Source organism: Scyliorhinus torazame, chromosome 12 (assembly GCF_047496885.1).
Source record: "Scyliorhinus torazame isolate Kashiwa2021f chromosome 12, sScyTor2.1, whole genome shotgun sequence".
In the NCBI taxonomy this organism is placed as follows: Eukaryota; Metazoa; Chordata; class Chondrichthyes; order Carcharhiniformes; family Scyliorhinidae; genus Scyliorhinus; species Scyliorhinus torazame.
This window is the reverse complement of record NC_092718.1, coordinates 7,076,319-7,096,088: the sequence shown is the minus strand read 5'-3', so window position 1 is coordinate 7,096,088 and position 19,770 is coordinate 7,076,319. Positions and strand designations below refer to the sequence as shown.

General features: G+C 46.5%; 2 protein-coding genes across 11 annotated transcripts in view; one reads left to right on the top strand and one right to left on the bottom strand.

Moving 5' to 3' along the window:
• The window catches only part of LOC140387370 (lactase-like protein), a 113,206-nt gene that overhangs the window by 84,627 nt on the left and 8,809 nt on the right, over positions 1-19,770 (top strand). For 7 of the 9 annotated variants that reach the window (XM_072470362.1, XM_072470360.1, XM_072470361.1 and 4 more), the window contains 4 exons: positions 2,758-3,032; positions 9,180-9,306; positions 10,280-10,479; positions 11,214-11,277. In XM_072470362.1, coding sequence (XP_072326463.1) covers positions 2,758-3,032; positions 9,180-9,306; positions 10,280-10,479; positions 11,214-11,277 — 666 coding nt within the window. Of the gene's footprint in view, positions 1-2,757; positions 3,033-9,179; positions 9,307-10,279; positions 10,480-11,213; positions 11,278-13,629; positions 13,704-19,770 lie in introns of all 9 variants that reach the window. The other 2 variants (XM_072470363.1, XM_072470364.1) reach the window with 2 other exon arrangements.
• Positions 6,622-19,770, bottom strand: part of zwilch (zwilch kinetochore protein) — a 101,569-nt gene continuing 88,420 nt past the window's right edge. For both annotated transcript variants that reach the window (XR_011933851.1, XM_072470370.1), the window contains one exon: positions 6,622-6,929. The gene's annotated coding sequence lies outside the window, so the exon portion shown is untranslated. The remainder of the gene's footprint in view (positions 6,930-19,770) is intronic.

Genomic DNA, 19,770 nt, shown 5'->3' with positions numbered 1-19,770 from the left:
ACTGTGACCCCCCCAGGTCGGATACCCCACCAGTGGCACCATCGCAGGTGACTGGACCGCTTTGGAGGGGCCCTCCAGTACAGCCCTGGGAGGGTTTCCCGCATCGTGCTGGCCCCCTCCATCCTCCATTACACCACGCAGCAGAGGAGCAACATGCTGGAGGTGGAGGAATGACATGCCTCGTTTGATGAGGAGAATGGGCAGGACATCGGGCCCGGGCAGGCACAGGAGGCCGCACGTATGCGCCACCCACGCGGTGTTGCCATGGGTGGTACGCATAGTCGGCAATGCCCCTTGCTCCTGCAGCGGTTGGACGCCTCCAACTGCACCTGCAGGCGCTGGATGGTTGCTGACACCCCCTCCTAGAATCATAGAATTTACAGTGCAGAAGGAGGCCATTCAGCCCATCGAGTCTGCACCGGCACTTGGAAAGAGCACCCTACATAAGCCCCATGCCTCCACCCCATCCCCTTTATCCCCGTAACCCAACCTAACCTTTTTGGACACCAAGGACAATTTATCATGGCCAATCCACCTAACCTGCACATCTTTGGACAGTGGGACAAAACCGGAGCACCCGGAAGGAACCCACACAGACACGGGGCGAACGTGCAGACTCCGCACAGACAGTGACCCAGCGGGGAATCGAACCTGGGACCCTGGAGCTGTGAAGAAATTGGGCTAACCACTATGCCACCGAGCTGTAGTCCCTGGTTCTGTGTCTGCATCTACATGGGACCACCCTTTCCAGAAGGGGGTTCTACCTCCACCAGATGCACTGCTGCATGTATGTGGTGCACATCAGATAGTGCCCCAGGAGCCTCTTCACTGAAGTGCTCAACCGAGGTGAGTGTCTCTGGGATGGTGGAGAATGCGATTACAGCAGTGAGGAGAAGTTGGTGTCCTCTCTGCACATGTGCTCCAGGGTATTGAAAAGTGAAAATAGCTTATTGTCACAAGTAGGCTTCAAATGAAGTTACTGTGAAAAGCCCCTAGTCGCCACATTCCGGCGCCTGTTCAGGGAGGCCGGTGCGCGAATTGAACCGTGCTGTTGGCCTGCCGTGGTCTGCTTTCAAAGCCAGCTCTTTAGCCCTGTGCTAAACCAGCCCCGATATTGCAGGGTTGCAGCTGGGGGCGTGGGAGCCCGGATGGTCCCGCCTCATCGCCTGGTGAGTCGCAGGGTTGCGGCTGTGGCTTGGTTCCGCATCGTCTGGTGGTGACCCTGCAAGGCATTCAAGACGCATGGTGAAATTGTGGGTAGGAGTCGTGTTGGAGGGGGGAGGGGTTACTCATTAACCATAGGGACGTCGCAACACTTTGGGGGCGCACTTGGCTGTCCCATGCCGACTCCGCCTCGGCGACTGCCCGCACTCCCATCTCGCCGACCAGGTCCAACACCCTCTGCTCAGCGACGGTGACAGGCCACTGATCTGGCGGGATCTTTTCTCTCCCAGCAGTTGTGGGCCGCCTTCTCCTGGTGGGACAGATAATGCAGTGTGAGACACTCAGACCCGGGCGGCGCAGGGGTTCGCAGCTGCTGGCCTGTATGTGCGGGGCATCTGGCCATGGCAGAGTGTAGGTATGTGGTGCAGGGTGGGGTGCGAGGGGCCTGCCGATGGGTGAAGTGTTTCATAGATAGAATTTACAGTGCAGAAGGAGGCCATTCGGCCCATCGAGTCCGCACCGGCTCTTGGAAAGAGCACCCTACCCAAGGTCAACACCGCCACCCTATCGCCATAACCCAGTAAACCCACCCAACATTAAGGGCAATTTTGGACACTAAGGGCAATTTATCATGGCCAATCCACCTAACCTAACCTGCACATCTTTTGGACTGTGGGAGGAAACCGGAGCACCCGGAGGAAACCCACGCACACACGGGGAGGATGTGCAGACTCCGCACAGACAGTGACCCAAGCCGGAATCTGGGACCCTGGAGCTGTGATGCAATTGTGCTATCCACAAGGCTACCGTGCTGAGTGGGGATTGTGACTAAGTTATAGAAATGACAAAAGCACTGTTTGATTTTGTTTTCTCTCTGAAGGTTGAATGGTTGCCCTCGGGTGGGGGGAGGAGGTTGAGAGGTGTGGGGTAAGGGTGCAGGACGGGGCTGTTGCAGTGGTGACTCAGTCCCGTCATCAGCACTTTCAAACGGAGAATCTCGCCAAGTAAAAAGTGTTTTATTTATTTATTTCCCAATTAAGGGGCAATTTAGCATGGCCAGACCACCTCCCCTTTTAGATCGTGGGGGTGAGACCCACGCAGACACGGGGAGAATGTGCAAACTCCACACGGACAGTGACTTGGGGCTGGGATTGAACCTGGGTCCTTGGCGCCGTGAGGCAGCAGCGCTAACCACTGCACCACCCCCAAAGTATTTTATAATTGGGTCCTAGCATAGTATAGGATTGCAAACAAATAGGAAGGCCTTCTGTTTCCTTTCCATGCTTGTAGCTTTTATGATTTTTTAGCAAGTCAGTGTACAATGTCTCTTGTACAAACATTCAAACTTCCAATTTAATGCCAGATTACTTCCTGCAGTTTCTGTCTAACCTGTTCATGTACATTTAAATTGTGTTAGTGCAGGCATGGATCTTAATTGAATCTGAGGCAGGTAAGGCTGTATGTTTGTGAGGGCACAATGAATTTTATATTACAACCAGATGCAATCCAGAACAAGATCTCTGCTTTACATATGAGCATTTGTCTTTATTCGTAGCTGAATTTGATCTACGTTGCTGTTTGTTATATTAATAGGGAGAAAGAGCTCACAGGAAGGCCTGAGTGTCTCCAGATTGCCTGCCTTTACTCCACAGGAGAAACACTTCATCAAAGGCACAGCAGACTTCTTTGGACTGGGTCACTTCACAACCCGCTACATCACTCACAGGAACTACCATTACAGCAAGGGGCCAAGTTATTACACAGACCGTGACTTGGCAGAACTCGTTGACCCAGGGTGGCCAGATCCAGGTTCTGAGTGGCTGTACTCTGTACCCTGGGGTTTCAGGAGGATTCTGAATTATATCAAGGTATTTACTGCAAATCAGAGATACATAGTTTAATATTGTTTTAGTGCCCGTCATCTCACACTACCCCAAACTCTCTGCAAAAGCACCTTAATTAGTTCAGGGCTGGTTTAGCGCAGTGGGCTAAACAGCTTGCTCGCAATGCAGAACACGGCCAGCAGCGCGGGTTCAATTCCCGTACCGGCCTCCCCGAACAGGCGCTGGAATGTGGCTTTTCACAGTAACTTGATTGAAGCCGACTTGTGAAAATAAGCGATTATTATTACGTACATAAAAAGCAAGAGGGTAGCCAGGGAAAGGGTTGGCCCACTGAAGGATAGGCAAGGGAATCTATGTGTGGAGCCAGAGGAAATGGGCGAGGTACTAAATGAATACTTTGCATCAGTATTCACCAAAGAGAAGGAATTGGTAGATGTTGAGTCTGGAGAAGGGGGTGTAGATAGCCTGGGTCACATTGTGATCCAAAAAGACGAGGTGTTGGGTGTCTTAAAAAATATTAAGGTAGATAAGTCCCCAGGGCCTGATGGGATCTACCCCAGAATACTGAAGGAGGCTGGAGAGGAAATTGCTGAGGCCTTGACAGAAATCTTTGGATCCTCGCTGTCTTCAGGGGATGTCCCGGAGGACTGGAGAATAGCCAATGTTGTTCCTCTGTTTAAGAAGGGTAGCAAGGATAATCCCGGGAACTACAGGCCGGTGAGCCTTACTTCAGTGGTAGGGAAATTACTGGAGAGAATTCTTAGAGACAGGATCTACTCCCATTTGGAAGCAAATGGACGTATTAGTGAGAGGCAGCACGGTTTTGTGAAGGGGAGGTCGTCTATCACTAACTTGATAGAGTTTTTCGAGGAGGTCACTAAGATGATTGATGCAGGTAGGGCAGTAGATGTTGTCTATATGGACTTCAGTAAGGCCTTTGACAAGGTCCCTCATGGTAGACTAGTACAAAAGGTGAAGTCACACGGGATCAGGGGTGAACTGGCAAGGTGGATACAGAACTGGCTAGGCCATAGAAGGCAGAGGGTAGCAATGGAGGGATGCTTTTCTAATTGGAGGGCTGTGACCAGTGGTGTTCCACAGGGATCAGTGCTGGGACCTTTGCTCTTTGTAGTATATATAAATGATTTGGAGGAAAATGTAACTGGTCTGATTAGTAAGTTTGCAGATGACACAAAGGTTGGTGGAATTGCGGATAGCGATGATGACTGTCTGAGGATACAGCAGGATTTAGATTGTCTGGAGACTTGGGCGGAGAGATGGCAGATGGAGTTTAATCCGGACAAATGTGAGGTAATGCATTTTGGAAGGTCTAATGCAGGTAGGGAATATACAGTGAATGGTAGAACCCTCACGAGTATTGAAAGTCAAAGAGATCTAGGAGTACAGGTCCACAGGTCATTGAAAGGGGCAACACAGGTGGAGAAGTTAGTCAAGAAGGCATACGGCATATTTGCCTTCATTGGCCGGGCCATTGAGTATAAGAATTGGGAAGTCATGTTGCAGCTGTATAGAACCTTAGTTAGGCCACACTTGGAGTATAGTGTTCAATTCTGGTCGCCACACTACCAGAAGGATGTGGAGGCTTTAGAGAGGGTGCAGAAGAGATTTACCAGAATGTTGCCTGGTATGGAGGGCATAAGCTATGAGGAGCGATTGAATAAACTCGGTTTGTTCTCACTGGAACGAAGGAGGTTGAGGGGCGACCTGATAGAGGTATACAAAATTATGAGGGGCATAGACAGAGTGGATAGTCAGAGGCTTTTCCCCAGGGTAGAGGGGTCAATTACTAGGGGGCATAGGTTTAAGGTGAGAGGGGCAAGGTTTAGAGTAGATGTACGAGGCAAGTTTTTTACGCAGAGGGTAGTGGGTACCTGGAACTCGCTACCGGAGGAGGTAGTGGAAGCAGGGACGATAGGGACATTTAAGGGGCATCTTGACAAATATATGAATAGGATGGGAATAGAAGGATACGGACCCAGGAAGTGCAGAAGATTGTAGTTTAGTCGGGCAGTATGGTCGGCACGGGCTTGGAGGGCCGAAGGGCCTGTTCCTGTGCTGTTCATTTCTTTGTTCTTTGTTCTTAACCAGCTCTGCACTCTTTCAGTGTGGACCCTGAAGGTGTTTTCTCTTCAGGTGCTTATCCAATTCTCCTTTGAAAACTGCAGTATTAGGATTTGTAAGGGTTTACGTGTGGGACTATAGGAATAACACCTCCCATAATGAAGATGTAAGAGAACACATGATGAGGAGTCACAAGGGACAATGTTCATGGATAGTTTCAGCAATGTAACATAAGACCATAAGACATAGGAGCAGAATTAGGCCACTCGGCCCATCGAGCCTGCTCCGCCATTCAATCATGGCTGATATTTTCTCATCCCCATTTTCCTGCCTTCTCCCCCTAACCCCTGATTAATCAAGAACCTATCTATCTGTCTTAAAGACACTCAGTGATTTGGCCTCCACGGCAAAGGATTCCACAGATTCACCACCCTCTGGCTGAAGAAACTGCTCATCTGTTTTCAAGGATCGTCCCTTTAGTCTGAGACTGTGTCCTCTGGTTCTAGTTTTTCCTACTAGTGGAAACATACTCTCCACACCCACTCAATCCAGGCCTCGCAGTATCCTGTAAGTTTCAATAAGATTCCACCTCATCTTTCTAAACTCCAACGAGTACAGAACCAGGGTCCTCAACCGTTCCTCATACAACAAGCTCTTCATTCCAGGGATCATTCTTGTGAACTTCCACTGGACTCTTTCCAATGCCAGCACATTCTTCCTTAGATATGTGGCCCAAAACTGCTCACAATTAACCTGCACGTTAACCTTAAGAGAATCGTGAACAAGGACTCCCAAGTCCATCTAGTCCTAGTGGCTGAATCTAGTTCAGTTGTACATAATAAACAAGTTATTGTTCGAAAATATCAACATCTTTGTAATTAATCAGTTCATCAACTATCCATGTTAAGTTTGGAATGACAATCAGGAAATACCTGAGGAAGTGGGACATTGAGGGCTGGTGAGTTAAATGACAGGATCATCCTACAATTCCATTTATAATCACTTCCAAATCTTGGCCAAGCCACAGGTGCTGTGCAATGATTTGCAAAAGAGACACAATACAGCAGCTTAGGTATTTTATTTTCTCATCTCAGTAAACCAAGATCTCCACATGAAGGAACTGTAGGTGCAAACACCTTCTGAGGACACATCACTGGCACAGCTAACAATGCCAATCCCAAGTTGCCCTCGAGAAGGTGGTGGTCAGCTGCTTTCTTCACTAATCTTTGAGATGAAGGTAGGGAGTTTCAGGATTTTGATCTAGCAACGATGAATAGCAAAATATGTCCATGTCAGGATGATGTTTGACTTGGAGGCCATGTTCTTCTAAGTGGTGGAGTTCATGGGATTGGGGGGCTGCTGCTGAGAAGTCTTGGTGACTTGCTTCATTTAGTGCATTCTGAAATAAGTACACAGTAGCGTAGTCAGTGGATTTTCTTTTAATGCTCCATAAACTGGAGGTCACTAGAGAAGGTCAGGAGTGATACAACTGTTGTTTGGAGTGTTGGATACAACAAATCCCATCACAAAATAAGCACAAAATATATTTTATTAGGAATAAAAATACAATAGACAACAATTTTTAAAACTACAGCTGAAACATCGAGATGACAGGAAGGAGTAGAAAGATCTAGGAGGAAGATTATGACCTACGGTGGGACCTTCCAACCCTGCCAACTGCTGGGATCGTCCATCCCACGGACGGTCAGTGGACTTTCGGCTGGACCACCAAATCACCTGTGGCAGGTCCTGCCATGACAGGGTCGGACAATCCCAGCCTTAATGTCTTGGATACAAGGTGCTGAAGTGCACAGGCATTTAGTCCGGCTGCAGATGAACCTGGAAAAGAATCAGAAAGGTCCCCATCACAAATTGCTTTATAAATGTGGAAATTCTTGCATTTGTACAGTGACTTCTTAACCCCTTAACATCTCGAGGGGCAAGGTTTAGAGGAGATGTACGAGGCAAGTTTTTTTTACAGAGGGTGCCTGGAACTCGCTGCCGGAGGAGGTGGTGGAAGCAGGGATGATAGTGACATTTAAGGGGCATCTTGACAAATACATGAATAGGATGGGAATAGAGGGATACGGACCCAGGAAGTGTAGAAGATTTTAGTTTAGACTGGCAGCATGGTCGGCACGGGCTTGGAGGGCCGAAGGGCCTGTTCCTGTGCTGTACTTTTTTTTGATCTTTGTTCATCTCAGAGTGCTCAGCACTCAATGAATTAGTTTTTAGTCATGATTGATGGTGCAAATGCAGCAGCCAATTTGTACGCAGGAAGATTATTATTTCTCAGTCACTTGCTCCAAAAGGTAAATCACCGACTATCATTGATTATTAAGCAGTGTACGATAGATCAACTCCTGCAAGTGGTTTATTTTTCACAAATCCCCAACCCCTGGTGTGTTCCGTTGTACACCATCCATGCAATCTCAAAATTAAGTAACACTGATGAATATATTATGTGTAGCTAACATGTCAGGGAAAAAGAAAGGGTTCCCGTACCAGCCTCCCCGAACAGGCGCCGGAATGTGGCGACTAGGGGCTTTTCACAGTAACTTCATTTGAAGCCTACTTGTGACAGTAAGCGGTTTTCATTTCATTTTCATATAGAACAGTACAGGCCCTTGTTCTTTGAAACAAAATTCTAATAATTTGAAGAGAAAAGTTTTCTATGGTTGAGTATAACCATAAACCAGAGTGTAAACAATACAAATGGCATAAGCACTCGTATGGTCTTGCACGAGTTTTCATTCTGTAAAATCTACAAATCTTCGGGGTGAAATTATGAACACAGGACCATGGCACCTTTACACATGGGGCGGGGAATCTTGGCACCCTTCAGAAGAGGCATAAGCAGACAAAAATGGGCGTTTGCATGAGCAAATTTGCATAGTGGGAATAGTCAGGGGAATCATTTACTCAGAAACAGCGCAAGGATAAATGGGAGAAAAACTAGGGACAGTTCTGGTTTGAGGTAGAGCAAGAGGTTTGGATGATGGGCAGGAGTAAGGAAAAGGGAAAGCAAAAGAAGGCCCTTAAGACCTTGGATTTGTTAGAAGTGAGAACGGAGGGGACAGGGGATAGGAAAAAGTCTGTACCGAAGGGAGGAAGCTGGATGGTCCTGGGGTAATAGGTAGTATTGTTAGAGAAGAATGAGAATGTAATGGTCCTGTCAGATCTTATCAAAGATGGTTGAAGACGTTGTGCGACAGATACATTCAAGGCTGTGCCCCTTAAGGAACGGCATGCCAATATTGGGAAGATTTGGCTTGAGCCCACAGTCAAAGATGGAAATAAGGGGATAGTTGAGCAAATTGAGGCTACAATGGAAAATAAAGAACCAAAGACGAGGCAGCCAGGAGTTTGCATGGTATTGTAAGTTAATTGTGAATGTGGATGGTGACAGATAAAAGTAAGTGGCTAGAGGTGACGTCTGGAGTAGAGAGGCCGGTAGAGTTGATGAGGCCTTCAGTCTGCATTTTAAAAAATAATTTAGATTACCCTATTAATTTTTTCCAATTAAGGGGCAATTAAGCGTGGCCAATCCACCTACCCTGTACCTCTTTGGGTTGTGGGGGGGCGAAACCCACGCAAACAGTGAGAATATGCAAACTCCACACGGACAGTGACCCAGAGCCGGGATCGAACCTGGGTCCTCGGCGCTGTGAGGCAACAGTGATAACCACTGCACCACCGTGCTGCCTGGCTGTCAGCCTGCATGATGACCATACAGCAGCAACATTTCAGAAGAATTTTGTTTATTCATAATCTTTGTTACAACAGTCAAAAAGTTTGAGGACTGTTACTTATTGCTAGCTCACCTGTCTCAACTGTATGATTTAATGTTTTTCACTGTATAATTATCCTAATACTAATTATAATCCAAATTATTTCTAAGAGCAGATTGTAATTAGCCAATCCTGTCATGTGCGAGTCTGGTAATGAGATTACAGACAGTCCTATCTCACTATAGTTGTTCTTTCTGCCATTGCAACTCACTCCATACAACACTGTACATTAATATTTCAGCTTGTGTGAGGCTGCAATTTGATCAGTAGCAATGCTCTTCTTATTGTTTTGTTTCAGAGTCGCTATGGAAACCCGAGGATCTATGTGACAGAAAATGGAGTATCTGAAAAACAGCAGTGTACCGAGCTCTGTGACAAGTGGCGAATGCAGTACATGAATAACTACGTTAACGAGATTCTTAAAGGTGGCTCACTTTATATCAAAATATGACATATTCCTCAGTAAGGGCGACATATAATTTGATGAAAATAGTTGTTTCTTTTCTCCTACATGGGAAGAGATAACAATAAAGCAGAAAAATATTCTGATTCAAGTGTCCTGTAATTAGAATGAGAGACTACTGAAGAAAAAATGAAAGGGAAATTCCTATTAATAAGAGAGGAAAAAGCCTCCCACCATCCAGCTCTCACCCCGACAAGCTGTCATCAGAAATCAGGCAATCTTGCAATTTCATTAGGTTAATTGCAGAGAAAAACTGGCATTTAGATATACCTCGTTTTGTGATTTTGGTTGTTGCAAGAGGGTTTTGTCACAGAAAATTGCTTGGACAATATACAAATAGTAAACAAGCACAGTTACCAAATCAATAATCATACAATGGTGGTGGGGTGGGGGTAATTCTTTAGCCATAAATCACTGCCTACCAAGGAGGTGGTAACAAACAACTGGTTCTCTATATTATTCACTAATTGATCAATACTCAACCCTTCAACAAGAGGAGTTAGCATGGCGTCGGTGGAACATTAGCTTTGTTTGAGTGGAATGGGGAAGAGAGAGAGAGAAAAAAAGTGTGCGAGAGAGGGAGGGTGAGCTCGGTGGGGGGGGGGGGGGGGGGGGAGGGAAGGGTGCAATCTTAATCTTTACATAAAGCAACAGCAGTTGCTTTATTAGGCTGTTTTATTTCTCATTCAGTTGAAGTAGAATCTGCAGGGAGCAACCGGGCAGGGGTCATGGCAGGACAATCCTGAAATAAAAACAGGAACCAGGTTAACATTGAACATAGACCTTTGTTCTGACAGAGGGTCTGAAGCAGACAGCGCATGAATCAACCTTTTCCTTTCACAAGCATTCATGGAACTGCTGTGAATTTCCAGCATTCTCTGTCATTTCAGTTTGGCAGTTTTTTTAAACTATTATGATTTTCAAACTTGTTGCAGCTGTTAAGGATGGTGTTAAAGTCAAGGGATACACGTCCTGGTCACTGCTGGATAAGTTTGAATGGGATGAAGGATATTCAGAAAGATTTGGACTTTACTATATCGATTTTGAAAGCAAAAATAAGAGGAGGTATCCCAAAGCCTCGGTTCAATACTACAGGAAGATGATAAGCTCCAATGGATTTCCCAACCAGAGAGAAGTGAGTACCGTTGATTTTTTTATTAAAGAGCAACAATTATATAAAGAAAGAGCAACAATTACATAAAAAAGAGCAACAATTTTTGGCAACCCTGGTGGATGTTAGGTACCCTCATCCCCCATTAAGCGCCAAACCACAAACACAGGAACAAACTTAGAAGGAAGCTTGGATACAAAATGTTTTATGGAGAAGCTGGTGAATAGAGGAAAGAGATTTCCCAGGGAGGCAGTGGAAGTAAATCATGTGGAAAACTGAAGGGAGAGTTTAAGACAGTGGGCCATTGACAGGTATGAGACCAGGTTATGTAATGTCCATTTTTCGTAAACTGGCCCAGCTTTGTTCAATAATGATACTGGGGTTAATATGAAAACCAATGGATTCTGCATTTCCTTTGCTAAGGTATTTCATTTTGAACAAAAGTGGGAAAGATAAGTGAATATTTTGAATAAAAGGCAGCTGTCAACCTAGAACACTCTGCATTTTACTTCAGAGAATCCTACAGAATTATTAAATAATTGCTGTTTTATGCCTGCTGTGTCCTAGTTACTGCTATAGAATAAAGAGCAGGCAAAAAACGGAAGAATACACTAATGTTGCACAAAAGACACAATATTGTTTCACATTACACATCACATTAAGCAGTTCAGGTGTGATATTTAACTAGCCTGTCCCATAACCACAGAATTCTTACACAAGAATGTGTAAACAATCTTTCCACTTTCCTATTCTACTAGATTGAGAGTTGGAAACGCAAGGCTGCAGAGGCATGTTCCACCACCAACGCATTGCTGGCTGCAGGTATGTGAATGCAGTCACTCAGTTCCTGTAGAAACAGAGGGTCCAGACTAAGAAAAGGCATTTCAGCCCATCAGTCCCACTATGGTCAGAGCCCATATGGTAATTCACCACAAGCCCTTCATTTGCCACCACTAGCTTCTGTATCCCATAAAGGGTCAAAGGTTCCTTCTTCAACCTTCAGAGAGAAAACAAAATCAAACAGTGCTTTTGTCATTTCTATAACTCAGTCACAATCCCCTCTCAACAGAGAATGAATGCATGTGGCACAGTGGTTAGCACTGCTGCCTCACAGCACCAGGGACCCAGGTTCAATTCCAGCCCTGGGTGGTTGTCTCTGCGGATTCTGCATGTTCTCCCCGTGTCTGCGTGGGTTTCCTCCGGGTGCTCCTGTTTCCTCCCACAGTCCAAAGATGTGCAGGTTTAGGTGGATTGGCCACGCCAAATTGCCCCATAGTGTCCAAAGTTTGAAGGGGTTACAGGGTTTTTATGGGGGGGGGGGGGGGCGTTAGGTAGGGTGCTCTTCATGGGGTTGGTGCAGACTCGATTAGCCGAATGGCCTCCTTCTGCACTGTAGAAAATCTATTTAGATGTACAATGGGAAACACTTGAAACTGAGTTCCACAAGGTAACAAGGGAAACAATAGCCTAATAAAAATAAGACCATTACAAGTTTACTTGCAGGTTCTTCTAGCTAGTGTTCTGGATTGTGTGCAGACACATTACAGGGAAATTCAGTTAATACCCTCAATGGTATAAATTTTTCTTCTCTCATGCTTGTTCAATTTGTCTCCACTTAGCTGGGCTAGCCCTAGTCCCTGGAGCTATACTTCCAACATGAGTCAATCCCTTCAGTCCAGGCAAGGGAGCAGTATGGTGCAAAGAGTACAAAACTGTTCTTATATAAAATGGAGAAATTGTCATTAGAATATACCATAAAACAGAGGAGCAGAATTAGGCCGTTCGGCCCATCGAGTCTGTTCCGCCATTCAATCATGGCTGATATGTTCCTCATCCCCATTCTCCTGCCTTCTCCCCATAACCGCTGATCCCCTTATTAATCAAGAACACCAGATTTGTGCCTGAGGTGCTGTTACCTACAGGGCTAGAGGAAGCGTTATGAAGGTAAAGCAACATTGTTTAATTTTTTTTCCAGTTACGTAACTGAGCAGGCATCTCACATAAGGAGCAATTCCCAGTAGTATATTTTTTGTAAAGATATTCCAGTTAATTCAAAACCATATTTGTTTGAAGACAAAATAAATTCAAACTGTCCAATAATTTGAATTGAGCAATTTAAATAACATTGCTGGAAATCTTGTGCTTCATGATGGTGGTGGTGGTGGTTGGGGGGCGGGGGGGGGGGGGGGGGGGTAAAATGAAGAGTAGATTGAAGTCCTGCTTCTAAAACAAGTAGTGTACCAGATTCAATAAGCAGCAATCAGCATAAAAATAAATATGGATGACCCCACACATTCATGTTGACCTGTGCAAAATTCATGGTATTTATAACAGGCTTAGGTTGTAGTCGCAGAAACGAGCAGCCAGAATCTCAGACCAGTGAAACAGAATAAATGGGCTTCCTTTGGATACTATTGCTGAATAAGAATATATTTGGCCACATTACCGAGAGAAGAAATATGTTCCCTGTTTGATATATCGTCTGTTTCTCTTCTCATTTGAAAAGGGCAAATAAAGGCTTTCAGATGGTAATTAGCACAGAATGGAGATGTTTGCCACTTATATATGTGATGTCAGATTTGCGCAATATTAAATTAAGTACATAATCTTGACATTTCTGCCATTCTGATTAAGATTCCAGCCCCTTTTCTTGGATAATGTGCCAGACTGCAGTTTTTAAGTTCATACTTCTTGCAAAAGACTGAAGTTAAATAGCACGTGAGCAAAGTGCTGCTGTATAGCATGTTCCTGTCTGGGAGTGGTTAAGATAGGAATATGCAGTTGTTGTATTCAGCATGCCAGGAGAAATTTAGTGTGTCCCATATTCTCAATTTAAGACTGCTGGTATTGCAAAGTCAGGGCAGGGGCGATAGATTGTTTCTTCACTGTCCAAATTCCAAAAAGCAAAGTGATGAAATAGTGCTGTTGAATAGATAGAAAGAAATCAAAATGCAACAATACCACATCTTTCTCCCTTAAATGGGCCAAACATACATATAATCCCATTTTGTTGTAAGTTCTGTTTACACGTTAAGACAGTAACCAGTTTTAAAATATCTTTCTCATTAGAGTACTTTGAAAATTCACCGACACCATTGCACTTGCAGTATAGGAGAGGGGCAGAAGGAGGAGCAATAATAGGCTAATGGGTTCTTCTTTGTTTGCCCTTTTCAGCTAGAAGAACAGACCGAACAATTGAGAAGCAGGCAAACATGCCAACGGTTTGGCCAGTGCACGATGAAGTTTAGGTATTAGGGGTTTTGTATCACCTCAGCGCTGAGTTCAAGCCTTGAAAGCAACATCCAAATTGTCTGTTTAACATTAGCTTTCCAGGTTATTGGTAATTAATTAAGTTGTGATACCTTGCCCATTGGTAGCCAAAATCTCTCAACACCTCTAGAATGGCTCATACGGAGCAATCCTCAAAACAAAAGTAGTGATTTCAAGACTTTACGGTTTGCAATAGTTTCTAATCAAAATAACAGCATTGCACTTCTAGAAAGAACAGTTATTGGATTATGAAATGCAAATCAGAGGGCAGCACGGTGGCACAGTGGTTAGCACTGGGACTGCAGCACTGAGGACCCGGGTTCGAATCTCGGCCCTGGGTCACTGTCCGTGTGGAGTTTGCACATTCTACCCGTGTCTGCGTGGGTTTCACCCCCACAACCCAAAGATGTGCAGGTGAGGTGGGTTGGCCACGCTAAATTGCCCCTTAATTGGAAAAAAATAATTGAGTACTCTAAAATGTTTTTTAAAATGAATCACTTACAATGTTTAAATTCATCTGGAGGTGTTACTTGCCCCTGAGAAATGTGATGAGTGGTCGTATTATTCTTCGAAGATGTAACAAGCAAAGTGGATAATGGGGATGCTGTAGATGTAGTATATCTGGGCTTCCGGAAGGCGTTTGATAAGGTGCCGCACAGAAGGTTAATTCACAAAATGAGATTAGGGACAACTTATTAGCTTGGATAGAAGACTGGCTGACGGACCAGAGACAGAGAGTGGGGATAAATGGGTCTATTTCTGGATGGCAAGATGTAACTAGTGGGGTGCCACAGGGTTCGGTCCTTGGGCCCCAGCTATTTACAATCTATATATATTTTTTTAAAAATATTTTTTATTAAGGTTTTTTAACAACACAATTTTTCCCCTTACAAACAGTAACCCCCCCCCACGTAACAAAATAACGCAAAATCTCCCTGAGCAAGATATATACATGGCAAGATGGTATCTTTACATAGCTTTATACACTGGCTCTTGGCCGCACGTACCGTTTCCCCCCACCCTCCATGCTACCTCCCGCTCGTCCATCCCCTCAAACAATCTCTCGTTCCCCCCCTCCCCCCAGGGTTGCTGCTGCTGCTGATCGACCTTCTTCTAACGCTCCGCGAGATATTCTAGGAACGGTTGCCACCGCCTGTAAAACCCCTGTGCAGACCCTCTCAAAGCAAACTTAATTCTCTCCAATTTTATGAACCCCGCCATGTCGTTAATCCAGGCCTCCAGGCTAGGGGGCTTCGCCTCCTTCCACAATAGCAAGACCCTTCGCCGGGCTACTAGGGACGCAAAGGCCAGAATTCCGGCCTCTTTCGCCTCCTGCACTCCCAGCTCATCCACTACTCCAAATATTGCTAGTCCCAAGCTTGGCTTGACCCGGACTTTCACCACCTGGGATATTACTCCCGCCACACCTCTCCAGAACCCCTCCAATGCCGGGCATGACCAAAACATATGGACATGGTTCGCCGGGCTCCCTGAACATCTTTCACATCTATCCTCTACCCCAAAGAACCTACTCAGCCTCGCCCTCGTCAAATGCGCTCTGTGAACCACCTTAAATTGTATCAGACTGAGCCTGGCACACGAGGAGGAGGTATTAACCCTACCCAGGGCATCCGCCCATAGCCCTTCCTCAATCTCCTCCCCCAGCTCCTCCTCCCATTTACCTTTCAATTCTTCTACTAGCGCTTCCCCCTCTTCTTTCATCTCTTGGTATATTTCCGACACCTTGCCCTCCCCGACCCATACACCCGAGATCACCCTATCTTGAACTTCTTGTGCCGGGAGCAACGGAAATGCCCTCACCTGTCGCCTCACCTGCATATATCTAAATGCATTTCCCGGGGGTAACTCAAATTTCTCCTCCAGTGCCCCTAGGCTCGCAAATGTCCCGTCAATGAACAAGTCCCCCATTCTTCTTATCCCCGTCCGATGCCAGCCTTGGAACCCCCCCGTCCATCTTCCCCGGGACAAACTGGTGGTTACCCCTGATCGGGGACCACACCGATGCTCCCATTGCACCCCTGTGTCTTCTCCACTGGCCCCAGATCCTTAGTGTTGCCGCCACCACCGGGCGCCGTTACCAACGCCCCCAGGCTCGTTCCTCTACAGGCCGCCCCCTCTCCCTCCATGACCCACTTGCGGATCATCGCCACGTTTGCTGCCCAGTAGTAACTCTCTAGGTTTGGCAAAGCCAACCCTCCTCGGTCCCTGTTGCGTTCCAAGAACCCTCTCCTACCCCTCGGGGTCTTATTTGCCCACACATACCCCATAATACTCCTACCTACTCTCTTGAAAAAGCCCTTGGTGATCACGATGGGGAGGCACTGAAACACAAACAAAAACCTCGGAAGGACCACCATTTTGACCGACTGCACCCTACCCGCCAACGAGAGCGGGAGCATGTCCCATCTTTTAAAATCCTCCTCCATTTGCTCCACCACCCTCGTCAAATTCAGTTTATGTAGGGCCCCCCAACCTCTGGCTATCTGGATCCCCAGATACCGAAAACTCCTCCCCGCCCTACTCAGCGGTAGGTCCCCTATCCCTCTTTCTTGGTCCCCTGCCTGTAATACAAAAAGCTCACTCTTCTCTACATTAAGCTTGTAGCCCGAGAACTCTCCAAACTCCTTCAGAGTCTGCATGACCTCCACCATCCCCTCCATTGGGTCCGCCACGTATAGCAGCAGGGCATCCGCATATAGCGATACCCGATGCTCCTCTCCCCCGCGGACTATCCCCCTCCATTTCTGAGACTCCCTAAGTGATATGGCCATGGGTTCGATCGCCAATGCAAACAACAGGGGGGAATTTAAAACCACTTACCTTTACAGGAGCAGCCCTTTGGATTTCGGCGGCAGCGGTGCGCAGGGGCCTTCTGGGAGGTGAGTAGTTAGTTTAAAAACCTTACCTTTACAGGAGCAGCCCATTGGATTTTGGTGCGCAGGGGCCTTCTTGGAGGTGAGTAGTTACAGCAGTTTTATTTGTTTTTATATAAGGTGGGAACCGGAAGTTCTACCTCTGGCAAGTGCCCCCCCCCCAACCAACCAATAAATTCTGGTGGAGAGGAAACCCGAGACACTACACGTGTAGTGTCTCCCACCCGCCCTCCTCCTCTAACCTAATAATAAGACCCATTGGTGTAAGGTAAGTGCCATATTATATTATTAGCATTGTGCAGGTCAAGGATCGGTGGTGGAGGAGCAGTCTCTGTCAGCGAGAGAACCTGAGAACATCTCAGACACTCAGAAGGCAAGTAAGTGATTTTTACTTTTATACCTTTTTTCAAATTGTGTGTGTCGGGGGGAAATTGAAGCGACATCACAGAAAAGCTGTGACCTGAGTGGCTGGTTGGGATTCTAACCTAAATTTAAAAAATATTTGAGTATTTGGGAACTAATTAAACATAATAACTTAATTATAATTTAGAGGATATCTAAGCCAGAGATCGGAGAGTATTATAGTTAGCTATCGCATTTCTATTAGAAATTTAGTGCTAGGAAACAGATAGTTGACAGTAACTTTGCAATTTAAAAAAAAAAAAGTATTTAAAAAAAAAAAAAGAGACAAATTTTAATTAATTGACGCAATGTCAGTTAGAGGGGTGCTGTGCTCTGACTGTGAGATGTGGCAGGTCCGGGAGGCTTCCAGCGTCCCGGGTGGCTTCATCTGCAGAAAGTGCACCCAACTGGAGCTCCTCACAGACCGCATGGTTCGGTTGGAGCAGCAATTGGATGCACTTAGGAGCATGCAGGTGGCGGAAAGCGTCATAGATCGCAGTTATGTAAATGTGGTCACACCCAAGGTGCAGGCAGAGAAATGGGTGACCACCAGAAAGGGCAGGCAGTCAGTGCAGGAATCCCCTGTGGTTGTCCCCCTCTCGAACAGATATACCCCTTTGGATACTGTCGGGGGGGATAGCCTATCAGGGGAAAACAGCAGCAGCCAGAGCAGTGGCACCACGGCTGGCTCTGATGTTCAGAAGGGAGGGTCAAAGCGCAGAAGAGTAATAGTAATAGGGGACTCTATAGTCAGGGGCACAGATAGGCGCTTCTGTGGACGTGAAAGAGACTCCAGGATGGTATGTTGCCTCCCTGGTGCCAGGGTCCAGGATGTCTCCGAACGGGTAGAGGGCATCCTGAAGGGGGAGGGCAAACAGGCAGAGGTCGTTGTACATATTGGTACTAACGACATAGGCAGGAAGGGGCATGAGGTCCTGCAGCAGGAGTTCAGGGAGCTAGGCAGAAAGTTAAAGGACAGGACCTCGAGGGTTGTAATCTCGGGATTACTCCCTGTGCCACGTGCCAGTGAGGCTAGAAATAGGAAGATAGAGCAGACAAACACGTGGCTAAACAGCTGGTGTAGGAGGGAGGGTTTCCGTTTTCTGGACCACTGGGAGCTCTTCCGGGGCAGGTGTGACCTGTATAAGATGGACGGGTTGCATCTAAACCGGAGAGGCATAAATATCCTGGCCGCGAGGTTTGCTAGTGTCACACGGGAGGGTTTAAACTAGTATGGCAGGGGGGTGGGTACGGGAGCAATAGGTCAGAAGGTGAGAGCATTGAGGGAGAACTAGGGAATAGGGACAGTGTGGCTCTGAGGCAGAGCAGACGGGGAAAAGTTGCTGAACACAGCGGGTCTGGTGGCCTGAAGTGCATATGTTTTAATGCAAGGAGCATTACGGGTAAGGCAGATGAACTTAGAGCTTGGATTACTACTTGGAACTATGATGTTATTGCCATTACAGAGACCTGGTTGAGGGAAGGGCAGGATTGGCAGCTAAACGTTCCAGGATTTAGATGTTTCAGGCGGGATAGAGGGGGATGTAAAAGGGGAGGCGGAGTTGCGCTACTTGTTCGGGAGAATATCACAGCTATACTGCGAGAGGACACCTCAGAGGGCAGTGAGGCTATATGGGTAGAGATCAGGAATAAGAAGGGTGCAGTCACAATGTTGGGGGTATACTACAGGCCTCCCAACAGCCAGCGGGAGATAGAGGAGCAGATAGGTAGACAGATTTTGGAAAAGAGTAAAAACAACAGGGTTGTGGTGATGGGAGACTTCAACTTCCCCAATATTGACTGGGACTCACTTAGTGCCAGGGGCTTAGACGGGGCAGAGTTTGTAAGGAGCATCCAGGAGGGCTTCTTAAAACAATATGTAAACAGTCCAACTAGGGAAGGGGCGGTACTGGACCTGGTATTGGGGAATGAGCCCGGCCAGGTGGTAGATGTTTCAGTAGGGGAGCATTTCGGTAACAGTGACCACAATTCAGTAAGTTTTAAAGTACTGGTGGACAAGGATAAGAGTGGTCCGAGGATGAATGTGCTAAATTGGGGGAAGGCTAATTATGACAATATTAGGCGGGAACTGAAGAACATAGATTGGGGGCGGATGTTTGAGGGCAAATCAACATCTGACATGTGGGAGGCTTTCAAGTGTCAGTTGAAGGGAATACAGGACAGGCATGTTCCTGTGAGGAAGAAAGATAAATACGGCAATTTTCGGGAACCTTGGATGACGAGTGATATTGTAGGCCTCGTCAAAAAGAAAAAGGAGGCATTTGTCAGGGCTAAAAGGCTGGGAACAGACGAAGCATGTGTGGCATATAAGGAAAGTAGGAAGGAACTTAAGCAAGGAGTCAGGAGGGCTAGAAGGGGTCATGAAAAGTCATTGGCAAATAGGGTTAAGGAAAATCCCAAGGCTTTTTACACTTACATAAAAAGCAAGAGGGTAGCCAGGGAAAGGGTTGGCCCACTGAAAGATAGGCAAGGGAATCTATGTGTGGAGCCAGAGGAAATGGGCGAGGTACTAAATGAATACTTTGCATCAGTATTCACCAAAGAGAAGGAATTGGTAGATGTTGAGTCTGGAGAAGGGGGTGTAGATAGCCTGGGTCACATTGTGATCCAAAAAGACGAGGTGTTGGGTGTCTTAAAAAATATTAAGGTAGATAAGTCCCCAGGGCCTGATGGGATCTACCCCAGAATACTGAAGGAGGCTGGAGAGGAAATTGCTGAGGCCTTGACA